This window comes from Ovis canadensis, chromosome 6 (assembly GCF_042477335.2).
Source record: "Ovis canadensis isolate MfBH-ARS-UI-01 breed Bighorn chromosome 6, ARS-UI_OviCan_v2, whole genome shotgun sequence".
In the NCBI taxonomy this organism is placed as follows: Eukaryota; Metazoa; Chordata; class Mammalia; order Artiodactyla; family Bovidae; genus Ovis; species Ovis canadensis.
In genome coordinates, this window is record NC_091250.1 from 118,971,242 (window position 1) to 118,993,980 (window position 22,739).

At 41.4% G+C, this 22,739-nt stretch overlaps 1 protein-coding gene across 1 annotated transcript in view; it reads right to left on the reverse strand.

Moving 5' to 3' along the window:
• SPARCL1 (SPARC like 1) overlaps positions 1-22,739 on the reverse strand; it is a 51,685-nt gene continuing 28,946 nt past the window's right edge. The window contains exons 2-11 of the mRNA XM_069594683.1: positions 21,899-21,962; positions 18,424-18,591; positions 16,951-17,916; positions 15,419-15,488; positions 14,283-14,401; positions 13,439-13,559; positions 11,208-11,344; positions 8,943-9,091; positions 7,689-7,837; positions 1-449 (exon numbers count right to left, since the gene is read on the reverse strand). Coding sequence (XP_069450784.1) covers positions 421-449; positions 7,689-7,837; positions 8,943-9,091; positions 11,208-11,344; positions 13,439-13,559; positions 14,283-14,401; positions 15,419-15,488; positions 16,951-17,916; positions 18,424-18,591; positions 21,899-21,952 — 1,962 coding nt within the window. The 5' untranslated portion in view covers positions 21,953-21,962 and the 3' untranslated portion in view covers positions 1-420. The remainder of the gene's footprint in view (positions 450-7,688; positions 7,838-8,942; positions 9,092-11,207; positions 11,345-13,438; positions 13,560-14,282; positions 14,402-15,418; positions 15,489-16,950; positions 17,917-18,423; positions 18,592-21,898; positions 21,963-22,739) is intronic.

Consider the following 22,739-nt stretch of genomic DNA (forward strand, 5'->3'; position numbering starts at 1 on the left):
TTGGATTTATATGGATTTTTATTAGGATATTAAGGTATTGACAATAACACACACCAGTAACAAAGAGACTTATTTTACTTTTCTGAAGTGCACATGATACCATGGACAAAATGAATGTATTTTTTTAGCTTTATAATCTTTAAGTATATTATAAATGGATGCAGAGAGTAATGAGTTAAACTCCTGTTCACAGTGTACAATATTTTACATATACTGACTCTTTAATTTTAAAGTTTTATTTCTAAAGCTAATGGTAAATGCCTGGTGTCTATACTGTTATCAAGCAGTTACTCTCAATGTCTTCTCAGACATGCAAGCATTTTGCTAAATATAAATCTACAAGTATCACATTGGATATACTTCAGAAGTGGTCAGAACAAAGGAGGAGGCTGGGTATTTTGAGTTCTTTCAAATCTTAATTCAAAACAGGAGATTTTCATCTATGTCTTCTGTAAAAAACAAACACAAAACATACTTTTAGAAAGTAGTCAGAGCAGTAACATAAACCATGTTAGAACTAGGGCACCAGAGAAGCCATGAATAAGGCAGTACGACAGTGGTTCTCAGTCCTGGAAGGGTGTTAACATCACCCATGAAACTTGAAAAAATACATATCCTCGGGCCTAGCTCCTGGCCTCCTGAATCAGCATCCCTGCTGCTGCTGCTAAGTCACTTCAGTCGTGTCCGACTCTGTGCACCCCGTAGACAGCAGCCCACCAGGCTCCCCTCTCCCTGGGATTCTCCAGGCAAGAACACTGGAGTGGGTTGCCATTTCCTTCTCCAATGCATGAAAGTGAAAACTGAAAGTGAAGTCACTCAGTCGTGGCCGACTCAGCGACCCCATGGACTGCAGCCTACCAGGCTCCTCCATCCATGGGATTAGATGGATCAATCACATGTATACATTTAGGAAAGCTGTGCAGCTAGTTGCGACTTCCTCGGTGGTTCAGCAGTAAAGAATCTACCTGTAATGTAGGAGATATAGGACACATGTATTCGATCCCTGGGGCAGGAAGATCCTCTGGAGAAAGAAATGGCAATCCACTCCAGCATTCTTGCCTGGGAAATCCCACGGACAAAGGAGCCTGGCTGGCTACAGTGTATGGGGTTGCAAAGAATTGGACATGCCTGTGCAACTGAGCACACAGGTAGTTCTGATGTAGGGTGAGAACTGCTGATAGAGGAGGTTGAGGGGAAACCCAGCCAAGAACTACTAAATAGTAAGTCTCCTACATACGAAGCTTCAAGTTGCAAACTTTCAAAGATGTGAACATACATTCTCAAGTCCAGTCACATAAGTTCTTTCATCTCTGGTGTACATTGTCACATGCGTGCATCCTCTACAATTAGCCACGCTTTTGTGTACTTTACAGCACTGTATAGAGTACAGTAGTACAGTGTCTTTATTTCAAACCCAGGATGTCTAGAAGCAAGTGTAAGAGCAGTTGTATTGAGCTGATTGTATTAGATGGGTACCTAGGCACACGTTGTTGGACTTAACGAACCAGTTGAACATGCTCTGGGAATGGAACTCATTCGTATGTAGGGTACTTACTGGATTAATCTATAAGGGTTGCTGAGCTATAACCCAAATAAATAGAAGTATACATGAATTTGGGCAAGCTCTGGGAGTTGGTGATGGACAGGGAGGTCTGGCATGCTGCAGTCCATGGCGTCGCCAAGAATTGGACATGACTGAGTGACTGAACTGAACTGAGTGCCAATTATCTCAAATTTCCAAACAAGTAATTGTAAAAGAACTTGTTGCCACACTTATGGAAGAAAACAGCATCCTCTGGGGGATGGAAGACTCCTTAGCAGGGTGGCCCACTCTTAATTCTTGAGCAGACATGTAAAGTGGACTAATTTGAGGCATACTACCCTGTCTGGAACATCAGGCAGCTTCCCTGCCTGATGTCAGTCTTCATCTTGCCCCAGGGAGGGGTGTATTACACAGACTTCTGGTGTATTTCTCTTGAGCACTGGCTTCATTTGTAAAGTAGGGATAATAGTCTGCTTACTCATAAATTTACTTATATTTGCACTCATACTTTTTGTCTTCTTTCTGTTGTTCGGATGAGAGATGTTCCTCCTATTGCTGTTGTTTAGTCAGTCGTGTCCGACTCTTTGTGACCCCATGGACTACAGCACACACAGCCTCCCTGTCCATCACCAACTCCTGGAACTTGATGAAATTCATGTCCATTGAGTTGGTGATGCTCTCTAACCATCTCATCCTCTGCCGCCCCCCTTTCCTTTTGCTTTCAATCTTTCCCAGCATCAGGGTCTTTTCCAGTGAGTCATTAGGTGACCAAAGTATTGGAGCTTCAGCACCTGTCCTTCCAATGAATATTCAGAGTTAATTTCCTTTAGGATTGACTGGTTTGTTCTCCTTGCTGTCCAAGGGACTCTCAAGAGTCTTCTCTAGCACCACGCTTCTCTAGTTCAAAAGCATCATTTCTTGGGCACTCAGCCCTCCTGTTGACTTGGAGGCTAATCCTCTGCCTGTGTTCAGGGTACCTTCACCCCCATTTTCCTCTTTTTTTCTTATAACTTCAGTCTTTCCTTTTCTTTCTTTTTTTAACCAGGCCCTTCCCATTAATGTGTAACTATGCTGCATATCCAGCCTTGAGAGCAGTGCCTGGCCCTGTGCAGACTGCCAGGACAGATTTGTTGAAGGAATGAATGAATGAGTGAATGAGTGAGAGCTCAAGCCTCTTTTATTCTTGGAAATGCTTCCCTCAACTCTGTATCCCTCTCTAGCTCATTCCTGCCTTCAAACCTCCTCTCTTTAGCCTTCCACATCATCTCTTCTTTCTTACTGTGTCTGGCTTTCATCTTGACTGTTTCACAAAAACCACTCTTTCAAGGCTACTGAGGGTATCCTTATTTCTACATCCACTGGAAATTCTTTTTAACTTTACTATGCGAGAGTTGGACTGTGAAGAAAGCTGAGCACCGGAGAATTGATGCTTTTGAACTGCGGTGTTGGAGAAGACTCTTGAGAGCCCCGTGGACTGCAAGGAGATCCAACCAGTCCATTCTGAAGGAGATCAACCCTGGGATTTCTTTGGAAGGAATGATGCTAAAGCTGAAGCTCCAGTACTTTGGCCACCTCATGCAAAGAGTTGACTCCTTGGAAAAGACTCTGATGCTGGGAAGGATTGGGGGCAGGAGGAGAAGGGGACGACAGAGGATGAGATGGCTGGATGGCATCACCGACTCGATGGACATGAGTCTGAGTCAACTCCGGGAGTTGGTGATGGACAGAGAGGCCTGGCGTGCTGCAATTCATGGGATTGCAAAGAGTCGGACATGACTGAGTGACTGAACTGAACTGAACTGAACTGAACTCACGTCTCAGCAGCATGTAGCACTGTGATCTCTTCCTCCTCTTTGAAACACCTCCAGAGATGTGGCCCTCTCCTCTTTTCTTTTTTCTTGCAGGAACCTCTTCATTCTCCTTCACTAAATCCTTCCTCCTCTGTCCATTGTCTGGATGTTGCTCCTTGATACTCAATGCAAGACCTTTTCCCACGTAACTCGGCACCTTTTCCTTAGGGAATTGATTTCCTTCCCTGGTATCAGTTATTTTCTGTACACTTGCAATCCCCAAATACGTATTTCAACTCCCCAACTCTGTCTTGAAAAGCAGACTCATATATTCAACTATCAACTGTACACTGTCACCCAAGGACTTATAAACTCAATGTGTCCCAAATGGGATTTAACATTTTCCCCAAACCAACTTCTGTTCTTGTGTTTACTTTTCAGTGGAAAGTGCCTCTCCTTGGTCTGCCCTGCTGGAGCCAGGAACCGAGGCACTGTACGCCTCTTCCTCTTGGGCTCTCAACTGCCAGCTTCCAGCCCCCACGTATTTCCTATCAAACATTGTCTTATTATTTCTACATACTATACATCTTGAATATGTTTATATTGTCAACTATATCTTGAATATGTTTATATTTAAAAATATATTTAAGGAGACTTCTCTGGCAGTCCAGTGGTTAAGACTGTGCTTCCAACACAGGGGCTGCGGGTTCGATCCCTGGTAGGAGAACTAAGATCCCACATGCTGCGTGGCCAGGTCAAGAAAATATACAAATAAATAAAAAATAAAATAAATATAGTTGAAATATGTTTATTCATCTTTTTCCCCCACTACAACTGCCCTGATTCAAGTTCTCATCAGTTCTTGCCTGGATTTACCACAAGGGTTCTCTGGCTTATCTACATTGTAACCAGAAGAATCTTTCTTAAATACAAATCCAGTGAAATCACTGCCCTGTTTAAGGCACTTTGGTGATCCTCCAGTACTCTGAGGATAACGTCTTTAACTGGCTTAGTAGGACCTGCATGATGTGACTGGTTTCTTCGTCTTACTTGGAAGGTTTTCCTAAAGATTCACATGGATATATGTCAGTCCATGGTATGTCATAGGTATTCAATAAATAAGACTCCTCACCTCTGCATTGAATCCCATTTTACATACAAGGAAGATGAGACTTGCTGAGGTTAAGTGGCATGCCCTAATCTGCAGAGCTCGTTAATGACAGAGCTGGAATATTTGAGCACATCTAGTTCAGAGCAAAGGGAGTTAAAATTCAGGACAACACTGGCTAAAATGTATTTTGCCCTGTGGATTTCTCAGTCCTAAGGGAGTAAAGGGTATGCCTCTTTTCCCCGCCTAGCTGTATCCCAAATCAGTACTTGTTTACATGTTCCAACTGAATATTTAATATCTGCTTTATTGGCTTACTCTGTGATAAATCTTTCCTTTCTTCTAAATAACATAATCATGGCCAAACCACAGTGAACAAACAAGATCATTAGGGGCTTTGCGAGTGGCTGAACTTGAAGCTCTTTCTGCTTCTCCCAGACAGTCAGCCAGCACAAGGCCTGAGTGGGCCCACGTGCTGAAGAGCTGCCAGAAGTTTCAAAATGAACAGTGAAGGGCAACTGGGTTCCTGAAATGGCCTCTGTTTAAATTTGACTTTGGATCACACCCTTAAAATCACGTGCTGTGTTAAGAGGGTGTGCATAAATATGTCCTGTCTCAGCTAAATTTTTCTCTTGATTCTGGTGGAGAGGAGGGGGTGAGGCAGCTTGGGTACATTTTGTCTTTTTAAAATGGGAATTGGAAAAAACTGTGTTAACCCTTTTTAGGGGTGTATGTGAGTGTGTAAGATAGATGTTGGATATCTATGAAAGTGAAAGTGAAGTCATTCAGTCATGTCTGACTCTTAGCGACCCCAAGGACTGTAGCTTACCAGGCTCCTCCATCCATGGAATTTTCCAGGCAAGAATACTGGAGTGGGTTGCCATTTCCTTCTCCAGGGGATCTTCTCTACCCAGGGATCGAACCCAGGTCTCCCTCATTGTAGGCAGATGCTTTACCTTCTAAGCCACATAGATAACACATATTCTGTGTTTATAGAAGACGTGTTAGAAAGGAAATTGGTATTATTTGCTTGAGTCTGGTTCTTAACTTCCCATTAACTTCCTATTGATGCTAATAGGGTGCAAACCGTATGTGGTCGCCAGTCTCCATGAGGGCCCCCAGTGATCCCCATCTCCTGTGATCTCCTCCCACACCGTGGCAGGGTTCAACTGTGTGACAAACAGAATATGGCAGAAAAACGTCACTTCTGAGATTATTCCTAAAAGACATTGTGGCTTCTGTCTTGGACTCTCTCTCTCCTTCCGTCTCTCTCTGATCACTTGCTCTGGAGGAAACCAGATACCATGTTATGAGCAGCACTGTGGAAAGGACCACGTGGTAAAGAACTGAAGGCTCCTGCCGACAGCCACCTAAATGAGCTTAGAGCGGATCCTAAAGCATCAGTCCTCAGCGTGGACCCCAAAGCAGATCCATCCAGGTAAACTACCAGGGATTCCTGATCCTCAGAAACTGTGAGAGAGGTTTTAAACTTCTAACCTTTAGGGCAATTCGTTGTGCAGAAATACACAACTAATACACAGAGTGAGCTGCTTCTTCATTGTTTGCTCATTACAATTGTGCTTATGTTACCAGGCTTCTCCGGTGGCTCAGACAGTAAAGAATCTGCCTGCAATGCGAGAGACCCGGGTTCAGTCCCTGCATTGGGAAGATCCCCTGGAGAAGGGCATGGCAACCTACTCCAGTATTCCTGCCTGGAAAATCCCATGGACAGAGGAGCCTACAGTCCATCTCTTCTCAAAGAGTCAGACATGACTGAGTAACTAAGCTTTCACTTTCACGTGCTTATTCATTCTTAGCTCACTACAGTTGTGTTTATTTCATAGAATAACATTGTAGAGAAATGCTTATCTGTTTATCCATAAGTGACTAAATCCTCATATTTCAACTCTTTCTTTCCAATGTCAAGGCATCACACATGTGCATGAAGAATATTTTTAAAGTGAAGTTCCCACAGATTCCCTCTTTTGGGGAAACTCTGACCTTTGATGAACTTACATTTCTTTTACTTTTTGGTTGTATAGTCATCCTACATGCATGTATATAGTGAACATATGGGTCAAATCTCTGCTATAGAGATTTGATGTTCATTGTTGATTTATATTCTGTAAGCAGATTTGATTGCTCATTTTTAACTGTTTTTCATATCTTGATTATTAAAAGCATGGTTGCTCAAAAAAAATTGTGACTTAGGAAAAGAAAAGGAAGTAGATTAAGACATAATTTAGCAAAATATATGTCTAAATTTAAATTCCTCCACTGCAGGAGGAATTCCTTTTGGATTAAAGGAGTTATATCTGGGCACAACTGGTGAAAATCTTTTGTGTTGGTAATAAATTCTAAGATTCTTCTGGCATCTCTGATTTTCAGAATCAAGCTTGCTGTTTTACCCTTCACATTGTTGTTGCTCAGTTGCTAAGTTGTGTCCACCTCTGTGATCCCATGGACTGCAGCACACCAGGCTTCCCTGTCCTTCACTATCTCCTGGAGTTTGCTCAAACTCATGTCCATTGAGTTGGTGATGCCATCCAACCATCTTATCCTCTGTCACCCTCAATCTTTCCCAGCATCAAGGTATTTTCCAATGAGTTAGCTCTTCGCATCAGGTGGCCAAAGTATTGGAGTTTCAGTTTCACATATAATTTTTAAAGTTTGGCCCAATATTCAAATTAAGGAAGGATATAAAATCCTTCCTTCCTTGCTCAGAGGGTAGCCTTCTGAGATTTGGCTCAACTGTTGGAGTTCACATCACTTTCTCAGGTTTAACCAATTTCTGAGACCTCAGTGCCTTTACCTCTTAAATATTCACCCATGCTACCTTTTAGAACAGGTGGCTCAGTGGTTAAAAAAAATCCACCTGCCAGTGCAGGAGATGCAGGCGACTTGGGTTCAATCCTTGGGTCTGAAAGAGCTCCTGGAGAAGGGAATGGCAACTCACTCCAGAATTCTGGTCTGGAAAATCCCATGGACAGAGGAACCTGGTGGGCTACAGTCCAGGGGTTCACAAAGAGTCAGACATGACTGAGTGACTGGGCACACTGGCACACCCTTTGGAACAGATTAAGAAATGACCTTGCAGTGATAGCTGTTCTACCGGGGACACTGCCACCTTGTGGCTCCTAGGTTGCAGTCTAACACACAGCAAGCAGGACCCCTCTGGGAACTGCAGGGCTTAGGGCTTGTCTGGGGGAAGAAAACACCCCTCTCCCTGGGCTGACGGTCAATTTACCTTCTTTAATTTCAAAGCAGTGGCCCCACTCCTGCAGGGTGATGTGCTTATCCTTGTTGGGGTCACACTCTTCAAAGAAGCGCGTTATGCAGTGTTCCATGGGCACGAGAGATGCTCGCAAAGGCGCGAGCTCAGAGTGGGTCAGGACCCTGCAATGAGACAAATGGCAGCCAGTTAACTGGGTAACCAGGGTATGAAAAGTGAACTCTTCTGATCACCAAGGGCACTTTTCTTTCACAAGGTTGCCAAGGATAGCAAATACATAGTACATTCATGAAAAGCTACAAATGAAATAAACCATTTATGGGCAAGATGCAGCTTTTTGAATGTCAATGGATAAGGTTTCCTCCTTCACTAGGAACTGTCCTCCCTCCACCCTAAATTTATCGGATGCACCCCAAGAATCATGTTTATGCAACCTAGATCTTACCACTGGGCTACCCGATTGTGGGCATTTGACTCAAGTGGGGTCCATCAGAGTATCTTGGAAATTTAGGATCAAGAATGAGAAAGAGGGCTTCCCTGTTGGGTCAGTGGTAAGGAGTTGGCCTGTTAGTGCAGAAGACACGTGTTCGATCCCTGATTTGGGAGGATCCTGCAAGCTGGGAAGTAGCTAAGACCATGCCCCACAACTGTTGAGCCTGTGCTCTAGAGCCTTGGAGCTGCAACTACTGGTCCACAAGTCCTAGAACCCGTGGTTTGCAACTAGAGAAGCCACTGCAATGAGAAGCCTGTGTACCACAGCTGGAGAGTAACCCCCACTAGCCGCAACTAGAGAAGAGCCGGTACAGCAACAAGAATAGCACAGCCAAAAGTATGAATAGATAAACAATTTTTTTTTAAAAAAGAATGAGAACAAGTTGGGACTTCCCTGGTGGTCCAGTGGTAAGACTTCGAGTTTGCAGTGCAGGGGGCCCGGGTTCTATCCCTGGTCAGGGAACTAAATCCCACATGCTGCAACTAAGACTCGGTGCAGCCAAATAAGGAAATTTTTTTTTTAAATGAGAAAGAGTTGAAAGGTCTCTGTGGGGGGCTGGACCCTAACAAGTGAACTAGGGGGCAGAGGTGTGGCCATATTCCATTGTTTTCAAAGCAGCTTTGTATGTAGACTCCTAGCCATATTTGTTTGGCATTTCTGTGTCCTCCAGTGGATAGTGGGAAGTTTCCTAAATCTGTTTAGAATTCTCTTGGTATAAACAACTAGCCATTACATCAGGGGCATGACCTAGCGATGGGAAGGTGGAGAGTTTTTACCTGTCCCGAGGATGCTGGTCCAGTTCACTGAACTGCCAGTGCACAGGATACACGTACATGTGGTAGTTTTTCTTAAAGTCTCTTAAGAGAAGGTCAATGGAATGGTCTCCAGCCAAGAGTCTCTTTTCATCCAGGTAAATTTTCTTGACCTTCGGGAGGGAGAGGATCATCAGAGAATCAGACAAGTGTAATGGAATTATCATTTAATAAACTTTACTTGAAGAGTCATTGTAGCATAACAGAGGAAAACAAGCCCAGAATGTTATTTGAGAATAAATTACACGCCTTCTAACTAATCGACACTTACAGCCTTTCTATATAGAATACTAGCTAACAGTAAAAAATCCTGCGGTTTTTGAAGAAATTTAAATCTTATTTTGATCTTTTAACCAAATAATGTCCATCATGTTTCTTAAAACAATGAGAAGGTTTGAATGAAGAGGGCTGAACTGATCTAGGCACTTAGTTGGTGAAAAGTCCTGCTCTTCCCCCATTGGTATGCTCCATTCTTAATCCTCTACATCAGTGGTTCCCAGACTTTATGACACCAGGGACTAGTTTCACGGAAGACAATTTTTCCATAGACCAAGAGGAGGGAAAGGTTTTGGGATGATTGATGGCTCAGAGGGTAAAGAGTCTGCCTGCAATGCAGGAGACCTGGGTTTGATCCCTGGGTCAGGAAGATTTCCTGGAGAAAGAAATGGCAACCCACTCTAGTATTCTTGCCTGGGAAATCCCATAGACAGAGGAGCCTGGTGGGCTACAGTCCATGGGGTCACAAAGAATTGTACACGATTGAGAGACTTCACTTCACTTTCAAGCACATTTCATTTATTGCACACTTTATTTCTAGTATCTTTACATCAGCTCTGCCTCAGATCATCAAGCATTAGATCCCGGAGGTTGGAGACCCTGGTCTAAGTATTTCCATCCAGTGCCTGTTGCGTCTCAGGTTAGTCTTGGTGTGATGCCATGTGGTATCTCTACTGAAATGTCCCTGTGTTGTATCTAATGTTCTTTACCACAAGCACCACCTGGGAAGCCCCATAATTATATACACATACATGGGCTTCCCAGGTGGCACTAGTGGTAAAGAACACACCTGCCTATGTAGGAAATGCTGGAGACAAGGGTTCGATCCCTGGGTCAGGAGGATCTCCTGGAGGAAGGCATGGAAACCCACTCCAGTATTCTTGCCTGGAGAATCCTATGGACAGAGGAGCCTGTCAGGCTATGTGTGGTCCATGGGGTCACAAGGAGCTGGCCACGACTGAAGTGATTTAGCATGTGTGTTTATAACTATATATTGTCTCTCTGCTTAGAATATAAGTTCATGAAGCCAGATATTATTTTTTTTGTTTGTTTCTCTGCTGTATGGTGCATGCTGGTGCTTTAGTCATGTCCGACTCTTTGCGAGCCCATGGACTGTAGCCTGCCAGGCTCCTCTGTCCATGGCAAGAATCCTGGAGTGGGTGGCCATGCCCTCCTCCAGGGGGTCTTCCCAATCCAGGAATCAAACTCCGGTCTCTTGCGCCTCCTGCATTGCAGGCTTGTTCTTTCCCTCTGAGCCCTCTGAGCCTCCAGGGGTTCCTCTTTGTTGTGTTTCCAGCATGTAAATCAATTCCAGGTACCTGGTATACACTCAATAACTATCAGATGCTAGTTTTCCCCTGGGAACTTCTAGAACCAATATTCTGCCCTTTTTCATCTGTCAATATATTACTGACATTGTTAATAACGGATTTATCAGAGGATGAGGTGGTTGGATGGCATCACCAACTCAATGGACATGAGTCTGAGTAAACTCTGGGAGGTGGTGATGGACAGGGAGGCCTGGTGTGCTGCAGTCCATGGAGTCGCAAAGAGTCAGACACAACTGAGCGACTGAACTGAACTGATCTTATATCATAAATCTGCCCTGTGAGGGCAAGAAAGAGGTTTAGATTTAAAGAATATGTCTGGGCCTGAAGATATGAACACTGAATTGAGGTCAGTAGAGCTTGCTCTGGGTATGAGTTCCAGAGCCCTTGTAAGGCCCCTGCCCTGTGTGTAGAAATGGAGCAACGGGGTGGGGGAGGGGGAGGGCGGGGTTTGGCCATGTCCCAAACTTTGGGGCATGAACAATGACCCCTACTATTCTGTTCATCCATATGTATCAACCAGGTGTCGTTTTACAGAGGAGCATAAGACTTCACCATACCTCTCTCCCGCCCCATACCTTTTTTCCTGGTAGACAGACGGGGTAGCTGACTGTGGATAACTTACTTTATTTCTCTGCTTCTCATTCAGATATCCAGAGTGTTCAGGGTTAGGTTCATACAGCTGCACAAGGATATTCTTGAGCCAGTCTCTCATCCTTAGAGGAAACTGGGTCACTTCAAAGTCCGTACAAGCAGGAATAGCTGTTCCAAATAGAAAGTACACTGATTTTAATTTTGAAGTCTTACTCCTGTCCCAGGAAAAGTCTTCATAACAGGATGCTTTACACCTTCCGGTGACTGATAGCATCCTCACTGGTCCTCCGTCACAACAGCGGTCCTTTATCCTGCTGCTGAAACACAATTGCCAGGAGCATTGTAAAGCCATACCAGATGCCAGCGGCCTTTCAAAGATTTGATCGATCTGGCATGGAGCCTAGGAATCAGGATGCTTTAAAAGCTCAGTAAGTAATTGTGACATGCAGCCAGGACTGAGAACCACTGCTCTAGAATTCAGAGGTGGAGGTCACAAGAGGTATTTATTAGGAGAAAAGAGAGAAAGGCAGAAGTCAGCTAATACTGTGATAATAATATTAAATCTTGACTTAAGGGATCTTTTTTTTTTTTTTTCAGGTATGACATACCTGACATACCACCCAGTAAGTTTAAGGTGTATAACATAATGACTTTACATACAGATATATTGTGTAATGGATAGCACAGCAAGCTTGGTTAACATTCATAACCTTGTATAGTGACCTCCATGTTTCATTTCCTTCTGGTGAGAACTTTCAGAATCTACTCTCTTAGTAACTTTCAAATATATTAGACAGCAGTGCTGACCGTTATGTTGTATATCACATCAAACATTTCTCAATCCTGCTACATGTCCCATGCAAGTTGGCAACTGAGCTCTGCTCATCTCAGTCTCTCTGGGGTTCAGGGTAGGGGAGACACCACCATCTTAACACCATTTCAACAAGAGGTGAAGGGAGCATGGAGAGCCACACACCAGCTCATTTATTATTTTTTTTCAAGTCAAATCTGATTTTTTTTTCTTTTTTAGAATTTTTTGGGATGTGGTCCATTTTTAAAGTCTTTACTGAATTTGTTGCAATATTGCTTCTGTTTTATGCTTTGGTTTTTTGATCAAGAAGCATGTGGGGTCTTAACTTCCCAATCAGGGACTGAACCCTCACCCCCTGCATTGGAAGGTGAAGTCTTAACCACTGGACCACCAGGGAAGTTCCCATATTCCAGCTCTTGAACGCTCTGCCCAGAGCTCACGTGGATGATTTTTGCCCAGATTTCACTGGACAAAGCAAATCATATGGCTGCATCTAACATCAAGGGGTTGAGAAACTGACTCCTCTCATGTGTCCGGAAGGACAGGAGAGGTTAGTGAGCATTGCTCATGTGGAGAATCATTTAGTGACCAGAAGATGCAAACACAATTGAGAGTATCCTGGGGAAGGAAGACAATTTTTTAAAAAGTCTGGAAGAATAAGTTGTCTTTAAAAGCTTCTTGGCAGGCTTTCACTTGGGAAGAGGACAACTAATTTAACAAAATTCCAATGATTCATCTCAGTTATTAAGTGGATAACATTATCATAATGGTTCTGAACCCTAGCTGCACATTAGAATTGTCTAGGTTACTTTGAGAACAATGCCAAGGTTCCAGCTCAGTCCAATTAAATCAGAATCACTTATGGTTAAAGCCTGGGAATTATTCTTCTAATTTTTATTTAAAATTTTTATTTTATTTATTTTGGCTGTGGTGCAAGGCACATGGAATCTTAGTTCCCCAACTGTGGATGGAGCCTTTGTCCCTGGCATTGGAAGCGTGGCGTCCCAACCGCTGGACCACCAGGGAAGTCCTCATTCTTCTAATTAAAAAAAAAAAAAGCCTTCCCAGTTATCTTAATGTACAGCCTGAATTCAGTACTACATTAGATTTTGTTGTTCATGTTGTCTGCATATATATGAGTGCTGTGTTGTGCTGTGCTTAGTTTCTCAGTCATACCCCACTTTTTGAGACCCTATGGACTGTAGCCCACCAGGCTCCTCTGTCCACGAGATTCTCCAGGCAAGAAGTGGGTAACCATGCCTCCTCAAGGGGATCTTCGCAACCAAGGGATTGAACCAGGGTCTCCTGCGTTGCAGGTGGAGTCTTTATCAGCTGAGCTCCCAGGGAAGCCCATATATATATATATGAATATATATGTATAAATACATTTTATTCAGGTTCACCCCAAACTCTTTTGGCAATGGTAGATGGCAGTAGTGATGGACTCTTACATTTGCAGGCTCCAAAGTAATCCAGCTGCAGTTGGTGCCCCTTTTTCGTCCCCTCCAGGCTGCACTTAGTAGCAAAGAGATGACAGGAGCTGGCATAGGTCTGATTGTCAGTGCCACAAACCTAGGAAAGAGAAGCATAAGAAAAACCTCAAGTTGATGAATGTTCATTGGGAAAATACTCTGCTCCTTATAGGCTGTTTAACCAACTGCTGAGCCAAAAATGTGGTCAGGTAGGGGATGGTACTAAAACCATAACTATCCCATCTGACCCTCCAAATCAACTAACTTATACCCATAGTGATGCTAATTTAGCTGATAAACGCAGAATAGAAACTGCAGATGATTCCAAGGATAGAATGAATTTTAAAATGAATTCTACATAAATGCCATTATTATTTGAGAGCACAGTTGAAATTCTTTGATTTTGTTGGTATTTGTTTCTCTTGGCTATTATTTAAATATCAGGTGATAACCGGGACATTTACTTCTTTTTAAACTTAATTTCTAAATTTTTGCCTGTGCTGAGTCTTCATTGCTGCATCTGGGCTTCCTCTAGCTGCAGCCAGCGGAGGCTACTCTCTGGTTGCAGTGCAAGGTGGCTCATCACGGTGGCTTCTCTTGTTGATGAGTTTAGTTGCTCTATGGCATGGGCATGAGGGATCTTCCCAGTTCAGGGATTAAACCTGTGTTCCCTGCATTGGCAGGTGAATTTTTAAGCACTGGACTACCAGGGAAGTCCCTACATTTTTTTTTTTTTGAAACAAAAATTTTAATTGCAAATTACTTTCATTCAAATCACCCAACTGTTTGATGTCCCTTAAAGATCATTTTGTAAAATACTTACTTGGTCAAGGAGTTTTGTAGGAGGACAAGATGCTGGATCTTGGCAGACACAGTGGGGTTTTCCATGTTGATCAGCCTTGCAGATGTGTCCTCTTTTGCACTGGAAGCTCATGCAAGAATCTAACAGAAAAATTTGGACAGGAAACACGGACAAAGCTAAATTGAGTACATAAACTCAGATTCACCCAGATAGTTCCATTTTCATGAATAAGAGAAAATGTGGGGAAACATTAGAAATTAAAAAAAAATTGTTTTTTTATTAGGGGAGTATAATGATTTTACAATGTTGTGTTTCTGCTGTACAACAAAGTGAATCAGCTGTTTGCTACTTACATCCCCTCCCTTGGAATGAATGTATTGGTTTTCAAGTGGGACTCTCTGGTATGAGGCTATTTTACACAATAGGCTAGATTTCTGTACAGTTTGGATTGGGGATTTAAAAAGAAAAAACAGTTCTTCTTGGCCAGCCTGTAATGGTCATAGTCTGACATCTATAGTGCTAGGCTGTGCAAGTTGGTCAAAAGGTAAATAAGCCATGAGAATTTTATTGGTTGAAATTTAAAATTTTGTGATTGGAGTGTGAGACTGAGATTGAAAGTATTAGTCACTCAGTTGTGTCCAACTCTTTGAGACCCTGTGAACTGTACTCCACTGGACTCGTCTATGGAATTCTCCAGCAGGAATACTGGAGTGGGTAGCTATTCCCCTCTCCAGGGGATCTTCCTGACCCAGAGATCAAACCCAGGTCTTCTACATTGCAGGCTGATTCTTTACCATCTGAGCCACCAGGGAAACTCAAAGATTGAGATTAGGTCTTAATTAAATATGGAATCTAAATTCTTAAGTTATATGAGTTTGAGTGTAAATAAGGCAGAATTAATGCTTCTTCAAAGCAAAATGATTTTGAGAAAAATAATTCTATCAGTAATATTGCAACTGGACTTCCAGTTTGTAAACACAGTTAACCGAAGTTGTCTATCAAATGTGCACAGGAGAATGTGAGCAATTTATGGGAGTATTTCCTAGGGGAGGAGTTGGGAGAGAAAAAATTCGGATGAAGAGGTGGGGATAGCCCAGCGTGGCCCATTCCGTCTCTCCCAGATACGGTCACAGACAGTGGGCTGAGCCCATTCTCACCGACACTGTGCACCCTCCTGTTGCCTTCAGTTGAACTCTCATCTTTCGGTGAGCTCTCTGCTTTCTTGGCCTGTATAATAACAAAAGCGGAAGTGGAATTATGTTTAGAGGAAAGCTGTGCCATTATTTATATTTTCACTCTGCATCCCTTCACAGATCTTTTCATACCTCAATCATTTTATTTTACTTCAATTATTATTAAAAAAAAAAACTTTTTTCTTGGCCACACTGCATGGCATCTGAGATCTTACTTCCCTGACCAGGAATTGAACCCACGCCCCTTGCATTGGCAGCACAGAGTGTTAACCACTGGACACCAGGGAAGTCCCTACCCCAATCATTTTAGATCTCAGAGGGAGACACGAGCCACAGTGGTGGAAAGAGACAGTAGCCCTTTGAAAACAGGATTTGTTTCTGTCTTTATTAACTGGGTTTAGGTGCATGTCTGGGTTTACCCAGTAAAAGTTGGAACCAACACCAGAAGCAAAGTTGGAACCTCCCCCTTTGCTTTGGGAAGAGAGTAGAAATGTGGTATTACCATGTGATCCTCTTAAGACACAATTATGTCAGTAATCTCTATGAAGCTGTTGGGAAAATTTTCTTACCAAGTTCCTCAAATGTAAGAAAACTCCTACCTTAGAATGGCAGCAGAGTTCTCAGGAATCAAAATTCCTGTCCACCTTGCCTACCAAAAAGCTGTATCAGGTGCTTCTGGTGGGTGCCCGCCAGGGTTTTGCATGAAAGCTCCAAATGATTAAACAACCAAATAACAATGTGTTTCTTCCTTTCCCCCACCCTGTTGCTGTTCCCTGATTATCCTTTTGGTGCATGTCTGCTGAATAAAGTTGTGGCTCAAGTCTTTGTTCATTGCCTATAAGCTAAGTCAACAAACATTGCTGGATCTATTATGTTAGAGGCATTTTGCAAGATATTGGTGATTCAGCCTGACTGACCTGGTGTCTGCTCTCAAGGCATGAGAGCAGCTGTTGTCACATCTCCCATCCTCATATCTGTCAGAATTTACCTGTTTAGTTAGCACCAGGAACTTTCTGCTGCCAGTATCTGCATCTCGGTGCCTGGAAAACTCTAGAAGGCCTTCTCAAGGATAGATTGGAAATACTTGGAAATTGACACCTCTCCTAGTGTTCTCAGCTTATGTAAAAGCCATAGCTCCTTCACTCTCCAAATTTGATAATTCAGAAAAACATGCTTTACATGGTTTAACTGATATACCACTGATTACCTACTTTCCTTTTCTTCCCTGAATCCCTTCTCCACTCCTCTTTGTCCCTGTACCTCTCAAACAAACTGCACTAAAATCCAGGGTCTACTTCTAGGGGAACCCAAATAAAACAGGTATTTTCAGGCTAATGATGGAGATGCAGAGAAAAATACATAATTATAAAATATTTCACTAAGGTACTGAGAGATAAGCACAGAGATTGCAAGAACACAGAGAAAGGTCATGGCTATTTTTTTTTTTAATAAAGCTAACTGCTTTATCAGACAAGCATCATTGAAAATAATCTCACCCGTTGGTTTTCTACAGGTTCACTGGTATCTACGTTCTCATTCTCCTGTGCTTTTTCTCTTTGCTCTTCATGTTCGGTGTGATAGTAAATGGACTGAGCTCTTTCATTCTCCAGGAACTCCTCGCTTGGGATGAAGTAGTCCTCACTTGCATTGTGTCTGGGGCCATGATCGCTGTTATCCTTGGCCCCATGATTTCTGGCCATGGCATTAACACCATCAGTAGGCTCCACCAATAGAGGCTCAGAAAGGGTCTTTTTATCCATCTCCTCATGGTTGCTGATAACTTCAGGGCCAGGCTTTCCTTCTTGGCTCTGCCATTCTGTATCTTGACTGGGCTTATCGATTTTTGATGCAGTTTCTTCTTCCATTTCCGCCTTGCTGTTTTCCTCTTTTTGTTCTCGGCTACCCTGTTCAAGTTCCTCTTTCTGCATCTTGCTTTCTTGAGTTGGTTGATAAGACTCTTCCAAAACAGTATCCGATTGGGTACTGTCTTCTTCCTGCTCGTTGTTAGAAGGCTCCTTGGGAAGCTCTGTCTCCCGTCCTTCTTCATCACTGTGGGTACCCACTTCACCTGGCTCTCTCCCTCCTTCCTCTTCTCCATTTGTGTCCTGATCTTGGTTTCCTTGATCACTTGGGTCTTGACTGTTCAACTGAGGATGAGAGGCATCTACAGGTTGTTCTTGGTTTTCCTCTGTTTTTGTGATGCGTTCTTGTTGGTTAGAATCTACAATGGAACTAACATCACGAGCAAGGAAGCTCTCTGGGAGTTTCTCCTTTTGAGGTTCACTCATGTCTTCTTTTAGGTCCAATGCGCCTTCAGTTGGTGAATACTCCAAATTCTCAGTTAAGTCACTTTCAGTTTTCTCTTGGTCCTGCAATCCCAGATTTTGGTTGTAACTCTCTTCCTGATCCGCTGACTGATCATGGTTTTCCTCCTCTGACTTTAGCACTGAAGATTTTTCAGGCTGAAAAAAAAAAGTTTATTCTTGAAACAAATGATAATATTAATCTATGTCATATTTGCAATTCATAAGCAAGATTGAATAGTTATTATTCTTTTTCTTCACACAATGTCTTATAAACTTATTTATGATGTTTTTCACATTTAGCAACTATGAGTTTAACCTGAATTTGACTTTTGTGAAATATAAGAATTATGTACCACTTCAGCCCAAGAAGTAAAACTCATTAATCCTCACAATTCTTTTAGAGATTGGAGGCAGTTGATATGATCATTATCTTTTTTTAAAAAAAACTTTTCATTTTATATTGGAGTACAGCCAATTAACAATGTTGGGATAGTTTCAGGTGGACAGCAAAGGCACTCAGTCTTACATATTCATGTATTTCTATGATCATCATCTTAAAAAAATTAAACTTAGAGTGAATAAGGTAGTCTGTTTAACCATGCTTTAAAATTGAGGCCTTTGGAGACTTAAAAAATTGTACTAGTACACCTGTATTCCTTTTACCTTATGATGGGAATGGTCTTCTATGGATGTTGCAGTTTCCTTTTCATTTTCTGCATCTTCAGCCTCTACAAGTGGGATTGCAGTGTGCTCAGATGTTTCAGCCTCTTGGAAGGAACTCAAGGAGTCAGCAGTTGGGTTGGAATGATCAGATAGGAACCTTGCTTGTGTCTGAAAAAAAAAAAATTAAACACTGATTTGTGTTATTCATGCCTAGATGTTAATACTTACAATTTCTAGTTATTTTTTCTTGTCATCATTGTTAGTAGTAATATATTTCATTTGTAACATCAGCAAAAAAATACTCTCTAGAATTTTTAAAGATATAAGCAAATAGTCAGAATATAATCTTAAGTGATAAAAAAATCCCAGTCATGATTAAGAAAAAGTTATAATGCAGAGACTAGGGGAAAATAGGGCAAAATAATCTCAAGAATAGCAACTTTTGACTTTTGGAATTATTTTCAAATTATTTCCAAAATAATTTTGGCATTATTTCAAACTTTTACAAAGCATTTAAACTTCATGATTTTGAAAACTCTTTAGCATACAGTCAGATTGAAGTCAGATTAATCATAGGTTATCATTGCATTGAATATTTTCTTAAGTTAATTTATAAGTGCTCACTGATAATTAGCAGAAAAAGTTATAAATCCTTTATTCTGTATTTATATATTTTCCTAACACTATCAGTCTTATATCCATTGAGAAATCATGTATAATAGTAAAAAATAATTTAATCTTGAACTAATTAATGAACTATATGAAACAGGACACCAGGTCTACTAGGGTTGAATAGCTATCGAATATTGTTTCCTCTAGAGGAATGGTTCTATTTCTAGCAAGATTGGAGGCACAGATGAAGAGTTGGGCAGTGAGGCTTGATGGAAAAGTCAAACAATTGGACATAGAGCCAAGAGACCTTCAAGTTTTGACTGTGCTATTTACTATCTGTTGGTGGTCTGACAAATTGTTTATCTCTACTTTCTCATCTCTAAAGGTGCAATGAGAAGAAATATCGAGATAAGGCTAAGTATATAACACATTTTCTGAATTTTAAAGGGATGATAATCCAAGTGAAAAATTACTATAGCCAGTAGTAATATCCTACAGTGGTAATAATATGAACTGTCTGGTATCTTAGGCAGGTATTTATCACAGATCTTTGTTAGAGAGATATTGTGGACACTCAGATGTCAGGCAGGTCCAAAACTCAGATTTTATTTGGTTTGACTGGTCTACTCCATTAGCAAGTCCTATATTGTTTATTGTATAATATAAAGAAATATATAGTGTATGAGGTTTTTTAAGATGTGGCTTCCTCTCTTGCTTATTATCTTTTCAACTAAAAGGAATGATCATATTTGAATCAAGTATACAGAAAAACCGTTTTTAAAAAAGATCTTTTATGTGGACCATTTTTAAAAGTCTCTATTAAATTTCTGTTTTGTGTTTTGGTTTTTCGGCCGCAAGTCATATGAGTTCTTAGCTCCCTGACCAGGAATTGAGCCTGTACCCCCTGCACTGGAAGGCAAAGTCTTAAATGCGTGGTGCTGGTGATTTCATTGCAAAGTAGTGTCCAGTTCTTGCAACCCAATGGACTGTAGCCCACCAGGCTCCTCTGTCCATGGAATTTTCTCAGGTAAGAATACTGGAATGGGTTGCCATTCCCTTTTCCAGGGGATCTTCCAGACCATGGGATCAAACCCGGGTCTCCTGCATTGCAGGCGGATTCTTTACTGATTGAGCCACCAGGGAAGGCCCTCCAGAAAAGCCCTCAGAGGAATGTGGAAAGAGAGTGGTGGCCGGTTTGGCCTGATGGATGACAGTGGTGGCTGGGGATCTTGGCTTTGTGGACAGTTGCTCCCCTGGTCTGTGTCCTGCCTCCCCCACACCCCCTCAGGAAGCTGGAAGAAATGCAAGAAAAACATGACAGCTTATCTTTCAGGAATTTTCAAAGGCAAAATTCTGTTTCATCATTCTGTCCATGTGTACATTTGAAACAACATACCCGCTGGAAATCCATGTGGAATCTCCTAACCATACAGAACCCACTGATTTCTGGAGAATTCAGGCAGGTGGGAAAAATGATACAATACTTTTAATAGGTACATCATTTGAAAAGATACTTAGCTTTTTGCCAATGGACTGAATCTGTATTAAAACACGTTTTCCTAATAGGGAAACATCTGGAATATGTCTGTAGACAGGCGTGCCATTCAAACATTTGGTTCAAAGACACTTTTGATGCCTGTTTACATTTGTAACAACAGCTGCAAGGGCAAGAAAACAATGGTTCTGTGGGAACTTTCCTCTATGCTGAAAATAGTGATTCCACTTCTGTAATTTCAGAGGACAATGTAGAATTCCAGCCGGAGTAGCTCCTTGCTACTTAAGCACGATTCTCAGGGGTGGTCACAAATTCTGTTTTCTAAGAACTATTGGTCCGGGTGGCATGGCACAGATGGCAACCAGAAGCTATCCAAAAAGCAAGGACAGAATCTTGGATGCAATAGAGAGGGAGGGAAGGGACAAGAGATAAAGGGCTTTGTCTGTTTCAAGGTTGATTCCTTCATTTGGTGAAAAGGGAAAAAAGGCACAAATCCCTTAGTTTGATTAAGGATGATATAGATCTCTTGGGAGACAGCCAAATGATCATCCAAGCTATAATCAAACGAAGAAACAAAGACAGCTTTCAGGTATTTTGAGGCTGCTGACACAGTCTCAAATGATCTGATTTCTATGAGGCTGATTTATTACAGGGTGAATGCTGGGGCCAGTATATCTGGGTGTGAAGAAAAGAATGTTTTAGTCCTGTCTGCTTTCAGCATGCTTGCTTGGATGTACCTCCAAGGATAAGTTAGGATCTGATTAATTTATATCATTTTCCTGTGCCTAACCTCTTGGTTCCTGTTTTTATTATAGACTCAGAATTTCTCAGTCAGGATGTATTGATCTTGCAGAAAATACTGCTGGAGAGGGTGGGTATTTGCTCCAAGATTTCTCAAACTGATTTCTTAGATTTCTCATATTAGTATGGTGAACTTCCATAGGAGAATTTATTTCTTCCTTTTCTCTTTGGTATTTGGCTAATAGACTGTTAGCAAACAGTTTCACTTATATTTATATTTGTAGAGCCTGATAGTTCTTGAAGAAATTTATTTTGAAAAAGTGCCGTATTTCATTTTAACTAGTCATTCATTCCCTGCATGAGAAAAAGAATATGATTAAAATTATAAAAGAATTTTAAACTGTTATATAAGAACACTTTTATTTACTTATTTATTTTTTGGTTGGGGCTGTCCCTGATCTGTTTATTTCTTAACAGTTTAGGGCTTTATAAAATCAAGTGATATGATTAACACATTACTAAGTAAATAGCACAATCTCAAGAACATTTTTTTTTTTTAATGGAGGATTCCTAAACTGAATGTCAGGAGGGAGAGATTTAAGTAACAACAGAGAAAAGGACAGTTACCGGAATAGCACCTGCAGTTCCCAAAATGCATAGGAAAAAAATGACAGTCTTCATTGTTCTAGACCTGTAAATCAAGAAGATAATTAACAGTCATGGGTAAAAGTTTCTTTGTAAGAAGTTAAAAGATACTCTGCTTAGCAAATACTGAGCTTGATACTGTCCTTTGTATTTAAAGGCACTTGTCTTTGTGGATTAACGTGTCTGAAAAGACAGATTCATGACAGTTTTTACCCAATCGTGTCCCAGTGAGAATGCTCCTGGATTTTCTGGCCTGGCTGTGTTTGGCAGAACTTGTCTCTGTTGATGATTGTGCTTCCTTAATTGGAGGCGTATGCAGATCTTAGATCTGAAGGTTTGTAAGTGTTCACAGTGAACGTAAAAGTCACAAAGTGAAGTAATACAGTGTGTTAGGTTTGGATTCAACAAACTGCTTCTTGGTTTTGGAGAAACACACATTCAGTGCAGAGTTTTACAAATGGGAGATGACTGTTTTAGATGATTTTTCTTACAATCATAGTTTTATGTACAAATGCATCCCTAGAGCTTAAAAAATACTTTGATGTTTTAAGGAAAGGAAGAAGTTTCTTCTGTTACTCATATTTTTTAAAAATGCTTAAGTGGGTATTTAAAAATGTATTAATATTAAACATTATCCAACTGATTTAATACTATATCAGCTATCATTTCACACACACACACACACACAACATACGTGCACACATATACACAATACTCTTCTCCTTTTTCCCCCTCTTCCTAAAGTAGTTGTATCACAATTTCTGTTTAAAACATTATTTAACATTATGACAATGTAAATATTCTTCACAACTGAGCAAAACAG